Source organism: Meleagris gallopavo, chromosome 7 (genome assembly GCF_000146605.3).
Source record: "Meleagris gallopavo isolate NT-WF06-2002-E0010 breed Aviagen turkey brand Nicholas breeding stock chromosome 7, Turkey_5.1, whole genome shotgun sequence".
Classification (NCBI taxonomy): domain Eukaryota; kingdom Metazoa; phylum Chordata; class Aves; order Galliformes; family Phasianidae; genus Meleagris; species Meleagris gallopavo.
In genome coordinates this window covers 10,366,207-10,377,366 of record NC_015017.2, presented here as the reverse complement: position 1 = coordinate 10,377,366, position 11,160 = coordinate 10,366,207, and the positions used below count along the sequence as shown (strand labels likewise).

Here is an 11,160-nt window from a genome sequence, read left to right as displayed (position 1 = left end):
TTTTTTGTGAAGAAGTAACCAACCTGTTGAGAAGCAGGCTGGTTTCAGAGTAGGTAACACAACTTCAGATATATTTTTGTATAAGATCAGTAGCCGTCAACGATACTTTGCAGAGAGCTTGTTTGGGCTGTTCTGTACACGTAATTTTTCATCTGTGTCCTAGTACAGAAAAAATAAACAAACAAAAAAACCCACCCTAATTACAGCTATTCTGAGGAGAGTTACTTAGCTACAGGAGGGACAGGCCAGAGCCATTTAATACAGAACATTTTTCCTTATATGAAGGTCATCAATCTGCAGGATATTTTTGTCTAATGGTCTACAGATTGTTTGGGTTGTTTCTTTTGTAATATATCATACAAGCTTGAGTTCAGTTCTTGCTTTATTGTGTGAATACCCAGGTAGACATAAATACTTTCAGGCTGGGGCAGCAAAATAGACATTACTCATAGGAATCCTACTTCTGTAGAGTCACAGAGAAAGATTACCTGTGTACTCAGAGTGTGGGATTGCCAAGTTTGAAATTTGGGGAGACATGTTTGTTTTGGTAAATAGAAGGCTTGACCTGATTTCTAGTACTTCTCTTAAGAGGAGTAGGGGAAAAAGCTACAGAGAGCAGGGAGCTGCATGAAGCCAGAGGTTGGAAATCTCACAGCAGGCTTATAGCATTACTTCAATTGAGTGTGTCTGACTGATGATGAGGGTGGCGAACAGCCACCTTTTTGGCAAGGACAGATAAGCTGGTCTTTAGCTTGACTGATACGTATGTGTATGTAGCAAAGTTTTAAAAGAAGAGAAAAGTATTTGTTGTGTTTTTGCACTATTTATGGTTTAAATATCATAAATACTTGGTTGAAATGAAGGAAATGTAGGAGCTGCTCTGGAAGCAATGCTTCCTGTTTTATAATCTCATGATGTCAGAGGTGGATATTGGTGGTATGACAGTAAAGGCTGAACATTTTCCCCAATATTCTGTTACTGTGCAACAGATGGCAGCAGAGGGGCAGTCTGACCTAATGGCATCTGACACAGAAGGGCGTACGAAGCAAAGGTGTGTCACTGAGTTCCTCCATGTAGAGAAAATGGGTCCCCATTGATGTTTGTTGATGCTTGCTGAATGTTTCTGGAGACCAGACAGTGGATGTGAGCACAGTGAGGTGGTAGTGGTGCATTTCAGCAGTGATAACAGCGATGTGAAAGGCAAGCCACATTCCAGATGGCCATGCAGATTTTTACAAGAGTGGCGTGCAGGCTTTTGTTCACTGCTAGCGAAAAAGCATAGCTAATGATGGTGACTGCGTTGAAAAATAATGTTTTGTAGACGAAAATCTGTTCTATTAAATAGTGTTATTGTGCTCTTGCTGTAATTGTAATTGCTGTAGTTTCCATGCAAATAAATAGGAGGCATTACTTTCAGAGCAAACTATGTGCAGTACTTTTTTTTTTCCAGCGAACGTGTTAGAAATATTACTTGAATTTAAGATTCGTAGATTTTTGTGAAGGAGGATTTTTGTGAGGCTTCCATGTAAGATGTGGGTTCCCTGTGTAACAGCATCCATAAATCAAGACAGTGCTTTCTTTTCTTTGGAAGTGAAGGTAAAGTGTTTTGTTTGTAAAGCTTGGGGTGGTTACTACTTGTCTGTAGACCTGTAAACGGTGCATAAATTCACAAGATTTTTCTTTGATTCACTATTTTTTTTTCCATTTATTAACAAGGTGGTTATGTGGGACCATTCATCAGAGGCTTTAGAAGTTGTGGGAGATTTATGATGTCATATGATGTCATTACAGCAATGTGCTGCACTGTAAAACTTGAGAGCAACCACTGCGTACCAGAGCGAATAATGGAGCATTCATTCACTTCTACCAAATCCCAGCATAAAATATTCCACAGGCTCTCTTAAAACAGAAACTCTACCCATAGGAGCACTAGGGCGAAGTTAGGCCCCGGAGGGTGCAACCCAAGTACAACGCAGGCAGTCGTAGTTGCTTGAATTCCCAGCACTTCCGGTGCTAAGGCTGCCCAAAAGCTGGAGCCTCTCTGAGGTAAAATCCCTTCAGAAGGAAGTGGCTGAAAAAATCTTGGCTGGCTCATGAGGAGCTTGTGAGAATGAGTACTAGAGGGCAATTTCTGCCCTGTTACACCATCCCAAGTCTGGAACAGTGCCAGGGACGAGTGCTTTCCCTGCTGTGACTGGGCTGGAGGGAGCACAGCTTGGAGGGGTCGAAGCAACCAGTGACTCTACTCTAAACCACACATAAAATGAATTTAGCAATCTTGGACTGTTGAACAATGATTCATTTTATAATATGACCACAAAATGTAGCTGACTTGGTAATGATTGCTTCAAACAGCTCGAGAAACTGAATGAGGAAGGAGTCAAGATTATCCTTAGCCCTGCTCAGTGTCCTTGTAGGACTGGAGGTCAAGGCTTCCCAGCACAGCTTCTGCCTGGACAGGCAGGGGTGAGTTCTGCCTGTATTACAGGCAAACAAAGGTCTCATTCTCCAGTGGTAAGCAGGCCTTAGCAGTCACCGCTGCATGATGATGCCTAGAGCTAAGTGAAAGGAAATGTTAAGTGTGCTGTGTGTTTCTTGCTCAGGATGTTAACAGCTGTATGGCAAAACCTCCTATAGTAGTATATGATGAGGAGCCAGAAAGGCACAAGCAAACTTTTGCAGTCATTCTTTCATATCTGTAATCACATCCAGACTTAACAACACTATCATTTCATTTTGCCAAGGAGTGTGGCAGCCCTTGAAGTGAGATTTCTTGGTGTTCTGTTCCATCTCACAGGGTAGAAAAGGTCCATTGCGCCCTGTCCTGTTTTAAAACAAACCACCCTGAAGTGTGCAGACATGCTCAGAGCCCCTCTTTTTATAGACTACTGTCATTTGTTGTAGGGGTTGCCATGGCAAACAAGGGCAGAAAATCCAATCTTGCTGCTCAAGTGAAATACTTAGAAATCGTAAGGAGACAGATTTTGAGAATATAAATTAATTAAATGGCAGTAATTGCATTATCGCACTATCTTGCCAGGGAAATAGCTATTCCTGTGAGAGTCTATTACTGTGCTAGGTCTTGGAGCAGAGTGTAATTTTTTTTAAAGAGTTTCAGATTTTCCAAATATGGCTTTATGATTTTATTCTAACTACTGGTAAGCAGGTGTTTAACCCAGCAAAAGTGGTCATCATCCTGTATGCTTGAGTTGTTAAGGTAGTAGGAAGTACTTACAGTTTGGGCTTAAGTTGTCAAAAGTAAATAACTGTGACCTCACAAAGCTGGCCACTGTAACTGCTTGGTAGCTTGCCTTGTTGGGATCAGCATCTTTGGACTGGGACAGGAAACATTAGGTTTCTTCCAGATAGCAGACCTGCAGTTGTCTGGTGTATTTTGTTCATTGACTGCTGGAGATGCAAAGTGTCAGGGAGGCAGCAGACATCGATGGTAAGTTTTTTCTTTTGCAAGAAAAAGAAAATACCTAAGCCTGCTTTATGTTGCTTGCCTTATTTTTTCTCAATGTCCTTATTAAAGACTTAACATTTCTGACCTTACTGTGGTACTGTCGTCCTTCAAATCCCCAGTGAAAGGATGAAGAGTATGCTTCAGAAAATGAACTAAAAAAGTGAGTGCTGCCTAGCATATTTTTAGTCTGACTTAGCAAGCTGCTCAGAAATATCGTTTGCTTTTAGTGCTGAAAACATGCAGTTCTATATCTTTACATCAATAGTAGCTATTCATTAGAGTATTTCCTTGCATTTTTAAGTGGGTCTATGTTATGTCCCTTTTACTAAAGTCTGGGAAGAAATGAAGACTAAAATGCCCACTTTGCCAGTCTGAAAGAGAAATTTGTATATTAAAGGAGAAGGAGATCAAGATAATACTATATAGAAAAAGAAATAAAATATGAATTTAGTAAATCCATATTGTTATGTAAATCCATACGTTATGTGGAACCTTGGCTCAGTGAGTAACATCTTTCCTTTAGGTGGGGCAGATGCTTGGCATTCTTTGAGCATCCTTTATCTTTGCTCACTTCATCTGGGTACCAGTAAAGCCAACTTCTGGCTGGTTGAATGTGTGCATGGGTCATTGGCTGTGCAGTCGTTATGCCAATATTGGTGGTCCTAGGAGTTGCCTACCTGCTGTTCACTTTTGTCTGCACATAAGAAGTGGGTGGCAAGAGCGCAGGTTTAATGCCTACATCAAGGTTTAGGAGCTCTTGAATCTTCTCAGTTTTGCCACTGCCTGTTTGTCTTTAAGTATTCATCTTTAGCTGGTGCAAGTAGTACAGCTTGGTTAAGTTAGTTGCACTGGTGAGAAAAGTTAAATATATACTCTGTTAAACTTCCAGAGTTCATTTTGGTGCACTGAGAGTGTCATCTTGTACATTCCACTTAAGTTTCTGAGTAGGCAGTAGGCTGTTGTGTGCATCCAAGGAATGTAATGTAACAAAGCTTTTATGTTGTGCGTTGACTTGATATTTTTGGGAGGGGAAACAGCAACTTCCCAAATGTTTGTAAGTAGCTCAAGTCAGCATCCTCGTCTGGAACTGACAGTCTGCTTCAGGATGCTTTTAATGTGCCGCAGTTGCCGGCTGCCTGTTAGACTGAGGTATTTGTAGTGATACAGAAGTTCAACTCTGTTTTACAGAAAGAAAGATGCCTCTTCTGCAAGGCTGAGCCAAAATTGTTCCTCATTTAATATTACTTGAATCCACTGGTTTTCCCTGTGTTTTGCATAGAATTATTCTTTCTTATTACATTTATCATTATTCAGTTGGGAGGTTTTTTGCTGTATTATCCATGTTAAAATAATTTCATGTTCAAGGCTAAAATTCAGGAGTTTTGAATACCATGGTATTCTGATTGTTACTGGTACAGAGATCAGATGTAGATGACTGAGTATTTTGAAAGGTATGTACATATCCACTTATAAGCTTTTATTACCTTTATAAAAATAACAAAGAATACAATTTTTTTTAAAGTATGAAAAGAGTTAATTCAAACCTACCTTTCTATAAATGTTGCAATCATTCCTTATGGGTAAACATATGTATAAAACACTATAATTGCACCCGCAACATTCATCCTTATTAGATGAATACACTTTTTTGTGCTAACTCTGCATGGTAAGTGAATAATTTCAATCTTAAATTCTACATTTTTCCTCTCTGGTTACAACCAAAATTATACAGATTCCCCATGTGGAATTATATCCTCAAGTACTCTACCCCAAGGTATTTTTAAACTTTTCTCCTAAATGATGTACGTTATTTTAATTACAGAACGTAACAATTATCCTCAAGCTATTGGTTGTTTTGTCAGTTTGAGGTGCCACTTAAGTCCTTTTCTTCTCACCATTAACAAAACAGTTGTTTCAAAGGCGGGCTGTCATACGAACCTCGATCAAATACTAGCAGGCATGTCATTATTGTGGCAGGGGAAAGCAAAGGAGCAGGTCTCTCCATGGGTGCAACCATCAGAAAGAAATGGGTAGCTGTATTTCTTTTGGCAGGCAGAAGCTGTCGTGAGCCCAAAGACCCAGCCAAAGCCGAGTGAGCTTTGAGTTGACTCAAGCCTTTTATCAAATGTTTTTGTGAACACTTGCTTTTTTTTTCCATATTGTTTTAATTATGCCTCTCAGTGTCATGAGAGACACACTAGACTTACTCTGTTTCAGGCTTATTTGTGAAAGGATTTCTCATCAGCTAATAGCCTTAATTTCAAAAAAATCCTCACTGTTTGGGTTAAGATCTGAGCTCAGATGTGTGATCACATAAGGGAAAATTCCATGGAGATTTGAAGTGGAACGTAGCCCCCTCCTTAATACTTTTGTCTAACATATGTCACTATATTAAAAATAATTACTTTGGTTCCTTAGAGGGGAAGTAGAAGATGTTGCTTTAAAAACAAAAACAAAACAAAAACTTGGAATTCTATATTGAGACAAACAAACTCCTGGGACTGCTTTCACTTGAAAAGGATATTTTAAATTGTACCTTTTACTTGAATGTTGGCCAGTTTAATTTAGATTATTGCTTCTGACAATTAACCTCATGTTGGGCTGTGCTTGTTCTCATTAGCAATGTGGCAAGTGATGAACTTGGATCCATGAAGGCTCACCCCTCACCTGGGAAACTCACCCACCAGGGCTGCATTGTGGCTCTGACAAGTAGTAAACCCACTGAAGGGGAGCTGGGGAAGGGCTGGCCTTGGGGGACTGAGCAAATACAGGAATAGCCTTATTGGATTTATTGAATACTTCTGCTTGGAGAGAAAGTTAAGCAGCAGGGCAGGCACGGGGCATTGGAATTTAAAAACACGTTGTTTCAGATTGATCTAGTCTTGATATTTTTTTCCTCTGTCATATTTTTCCTGTTTGAGATGGATTTCAAAGGAGAAATTCTATTTTAAAAGCACAGTTTTAAAAAATAAAAAGAGAATAAAATAATAGGGAGTAAGGATGAGGCTAAATAATTAAAGAATAAAACTCTTACATTCCCTTTGACCGTAATGCTTCATCTGCCAGGAAATTATCGGTTGATTTGTTTTTCTTGTAAGCAAAAACAGTTATGCAAGTTGTGGTTTCATGAACTGACTGCCCCCCTTTCTCTCTTGGATTTTCGTCCACTGAAGCAAAATATCCGTTATTTGCAGAGTCCACTCATCTGTGCTACGCAGGGAGTATTCAGAAAAACTGTTGTCTTTTGGGGGTGGTTTTAGGAGCAAAAGGATTGTAGGTAATTTTTGCAATAGAAGAAATGACTTGATCAACTTTGTGTGTCTGAAGCCTTGTTGTTTAAATATCATCAGAGCATGACTATTTATGTTCAAGCTCTGAGATAAAATACAAAGAATTTTCTGGCATTACTTGGAGAAAAAAATGAAGAAAAGAAACTCTAATTTACTTTTTAAAATATTTTTTCCTTTGAATTTACATTGTGTTTTATTGTATCTGCTCCCTACAAGTACTTTACTACTTCTGCTATGAAAATCAGTAAAAGAAGTATGACTTAAACAGACTGCTTTGTTCTCTCCTAGTATATGGCTATGTATATAATATTTGCAGCCACTTGAAAGGCATTATACATGTTCTATAGAAATAATTATTCCACCAAGTATTTAATAATGTATTTGTAAAACTGATCCATAAGAGACTACCTGAAGAAAGATTTGCCGTAGCAGTGAAGGGGGTTATTTTAGTGGAAAAATGAAATATTTTTTCTCCTTGACTGCAGGGAGAGATGGCAGCCAGCCTGTGAAATGTGTAGTTCATATGCATGTGGACAGCTAACACTGAGGTGCAGATGTTTCCGGCAGGCACCACCAGGGCTGCCTGCAGTGTTCCTTGGGATATCCTAGAGAAGCTGGGCCTTGCCCCTTGGTCCCCCAACATAGGTTGAAAGAGCCTGGTGGCAGGGACCTGGGCACATCAGAGAGGGCTTTTGGGGAGCAGGCATCCTTCACTCATCCCAGCAAACCAAAATCATTGCCATCTTTAGTGATGTCCTCTTGTTTTTTGTTTTTTTTTTTTTTGATTTGGGTAACATGTATGGGAAAATAGATGGGAAGAGAAGTCATGACTCAGGCAGAAGTGAGAGTAAGTTATTGTGTTGGGGTAGGAAGGGGGGATGTTAGAGGTTTGCGGTCTGGACATTTATTCCTGTGGAGCTTGTTGGTGGCTGGCCATTGTTCCAAGACGAAGCAGAGTGGCATGGGTGAGTGAGAGGTCAGAGGCAGCAGGGATGTGGCCCCAGGGTGGGTGGCAGCAGGAACTGACTGGCCAAGCTGCTGCCATGTGGGAATCTTGTCTGAGGTTCGAAGCGTCTTATGGGCTGTTCTAGCAGGAGAGAACACCTATTGATGCATTTGTAAGCTAAAAATGAAAAAGTGTTTGCTTCTTACAAGTGACCTAAAGGACTGGCAACAAAATGGAGATAATTTTCTAGCTGAGGAAGTGAATGGTGACTTTTTCTATCTCCCGAGTTCTAGGAAGAGTGTGTATCCTATCAGACTGGCACATCTACCTATTTCTTGTGAGATTTTGGTTCTGCAAATTCCCTTTCCCCCTCTGGCAGAAAACAATTCAGCCATAATAATAGCATAACTTCGTAATTCTAGCAAGATCTTCCTAAAGTTTGAGTGGTACATCTTGTTACATTTGCTAATATTGTCTTTCATTGTAACATTTACTTAAAAGATGACATGAGATTCCTCTTATTTAAGTATGACACAAGATATAGCTAATACACTATGAAGCCTTTTGTATTCTACATACCTGGATGAAAGCTGCTAAGGCCTTTGTGTCTTCATTTTGGTACCTTTGATTTGTGACTGCTAAGAGCTTATGTTACCACAGCAAGAAGACAGAGTATCTCCATTGCAAACTGTTATAGTTTGTATCAATTAACATTGTTCTTTAGTTGCTCCCAGATGAGGGACCTCCAGATCTTCAGTTCTCCACTTTAGATACACAGCAAAAATATTTTACCTTGGAATAAGTAGAGGAGGTAACAGCAAGGCCAATATTTCGGACCACCAGCAACAAAATTGCTCTTCTAGAATCACAGAATCATAGCATTGCTCAGGTTGGAAAAGACTTTAAAGATCGTCAAGTCGAACCGCAACCTAACCATACTACCCTGACTCTAACAGCCCTCTGCTAAATCATGTCCCTCAGCTTCTCTGGGAAGATTGGGTAGAACTCCATTTATAGCAAGATTTGATTAAACAACTTCAAAACTTCTTTGTAAGCGACATGTTAAGTCTAGAAAAGTGTATGTAAAGAAGCCATTTCCCACAATATCTTATAGATTCATCCACTGCTTATCAATTTTATTAAATATTTAAAATAGTTTTCTCCTCTATTATGCTTTTCACACTGTGACACTATTTTTTATCTAGAAGGTGGTGTTGCCAGGTCACACTGACTGGGATCCTTGTTACAAGAGCTTTGCAAATTAGTTATTCTGTGATAAACTGTAAACCAAGGCCATGACCTGGAGAAAATGAAAGCTGTTTTAATGATGATAGGCTCTCTCATAGAATTTTCATGCCCTATAAACTCAAATGTGAAATGGAAAAAGGAGAGTTCTGAGGCAGCAGATTTTTCTATGTGGACAAGATTTGATGACAAGCAGTGCAGTGGTCTTGACCCCACAGTTCTGCTGATCAAGAAAGCATGCAGAAAAGCTCAAATTAACAAAGAAAGACCTGTTCTCTGAGAACTGCAGACCTGAAGTGCTGGAACAACCTCTTCACTCCACGTATACTTCTCTCTCTCTCTCTCTCTCTCTCTCTCTCTCTCTCTCTCTCTCTCTCTTTTTTTTTTTTTCCCCTGTACTAATTAGAAACAAGTTTCAACTTGTTCTGATGTGTGAATTGTTTTAATATTTCAGGCATTCCAGAATTTCTGGATAATTCTTTAGTAACAAGGTTTCTACTTGCTCAGAAAATCTGCCGTTCTTTGTCATTTATACCTGTCTTGAGGCACGCAGTAGTGAACAACTGATAATATTTACTCCCAAATGAACAACAGGCTTTGAGGGAGTAAAATAGACTTCCATTAAGTTGCAGATACCCACAGTACAACCCACATCCCACCACCTGAATGAGTACCAAGAGCAGGGAATAGATACTGGCTGTGGGAAATGACTGTGTCGGCAGAAACCAGATTGAGGCTATTCCTCAAGGGTGACCTTTGAAATCAATCAGATTGTGAAAATGATAACCCTTCCAAAGCTTCCTCTTCATTTTGTGCTCACTGTGCCTGTAGTGCTCCCTCAATGCTGAAGTTTACTCTGGTTTCTTGTATGCAAGAGGAGAGTGAATATGTTTGGGTTATTGGAGAGTTGTTCAGCTGTGTGTTCAGGAGTCTATGTGCATGCAGTGTTTTCTTCTTTCCATATAAGACTTTGGGAAGTATTTATTTCTGTCTTATTATGAGTTTTATCTGCGGTGCTGTTAGCTAAAATCCTCAGTCAGTTACAGTGTATTTGTCAAGTGGAAATAACTGGCAGCAACATTATGATTGTACATTATGGTACATGAATGGCATATTTGGTAGATCCCAGAGATTCTCCAGTATTGGTACCAGATTCTGAATAGGGCATCATCCCAGTGTATCTGTATTTAGTATTCCCCAGAACCATGGTCAGGCCTCTGGATTCCCTTCTACTTAGAATTGTAGAAGCTACGTTGGTCCGAGACACCCAGAACTTTGGGAAAAGACTAGAAGTGACAGTTGTTTTGCCTTTTTCACTTGAGATAGCTCCATGACAGGTCACTTAGCCCTTCCCATTTGAACATGATATGTAATTCAGGAAAGAGAAAGAAGTGGTGGGAGCACTGAGCTCTGCAGGTATAGGATTCTGATACAGAAGTTGGTTTTGTACAGGAGTTTTCGTATTAATCAACAGTTTATTTCTTCAGAATACCCATCACTGGGCCTGTTGTGATAACCTGTGTCTTTAGGTGTCTGCACTGGCACAGTAAAAGAGGCCTGAGGGTGCTGGTGTGTTGTCTTCCAGCATGGGAGTCTATTCTTTGAAATGGTATATAACAGCAGAATAAGGGAAATGGTTTTAAGTTGAGGGAGGGGAGATTTAGGTTGGATGTCAGGGGGAAGTTCTTTACAGAGAGAGTGGTGAGGTGCTGGAACAGGCTGCCCAGAGAGAGGTTGTGGATGCCCCGTCCCTGGGGGTGTTCAGGGCCAGATCAGATGGGGCCCTGGGCACCTGGTCTAGTATTAAATGGGGAGGTTGGTGGCCCTGCATGTAGCAGGGAGGTTGGAGATTCATGATCCTTGGGGTCCCTTCCAAACCTGGCCATTCTGTGATTCATGGCGGGCATGAAGCACTGACAGCTGCTTCCTAGAGGATGAGTCCCAGGAGGTACTAGATCTCTTTGCTCTCATGTAGCTGTTGATAGTGCCACTAGTGCTTGAGACTTCATTGAGGCTTGCAGTGTCAGTTAAAGTCTTTTAAACTCCACAGCTTTTAAATACTGTGATCTCTTGGTAATCTTAACTGCTACATAAAGAAGCACTAAACTTCTGGAAATATTTTGGAGTATGATTTGCCTGTGCTTAAGGTTTCAGGTACAAACTGTGAATAACTCTTTCTAGTCTTTTTGAGTGCATTGAATTTATATCTGAAA

The 11,160-nt window shown here is 40.1% G+C and overlaps 1 protein-coding gene across 2 annotated transcripts in view; it reads left to right on the top strand.

Annotated features, from left to right (window-relative positions):
- The window catches only part of SATB2 (SATB homeobox 2), a 102,926-nt gene that overhangs the window by 13,416 nt on the left and 78,350 nt on the right, over positions 1-11,160 (top strand). Inside the window, exon 1 of one of the 2 annotated variants that reach the window (XM_019616984.2) lies at positions 3,315-3,448. The exons of the other annotated variant lie outside the window; for it this stretch is intronic. Coding sequence (XP_019472529.1) covers positions 3,415-3,448 — 34 coding nt within the window. The 5' untranslated portion in view covers positions 3,315-3,414. Of the gene's footprint in view, positions 1-3,314; positions 3,449-11,160 lie in introns of those variants that run through there. 2 annotated transcript variants of the gene reach the window in all.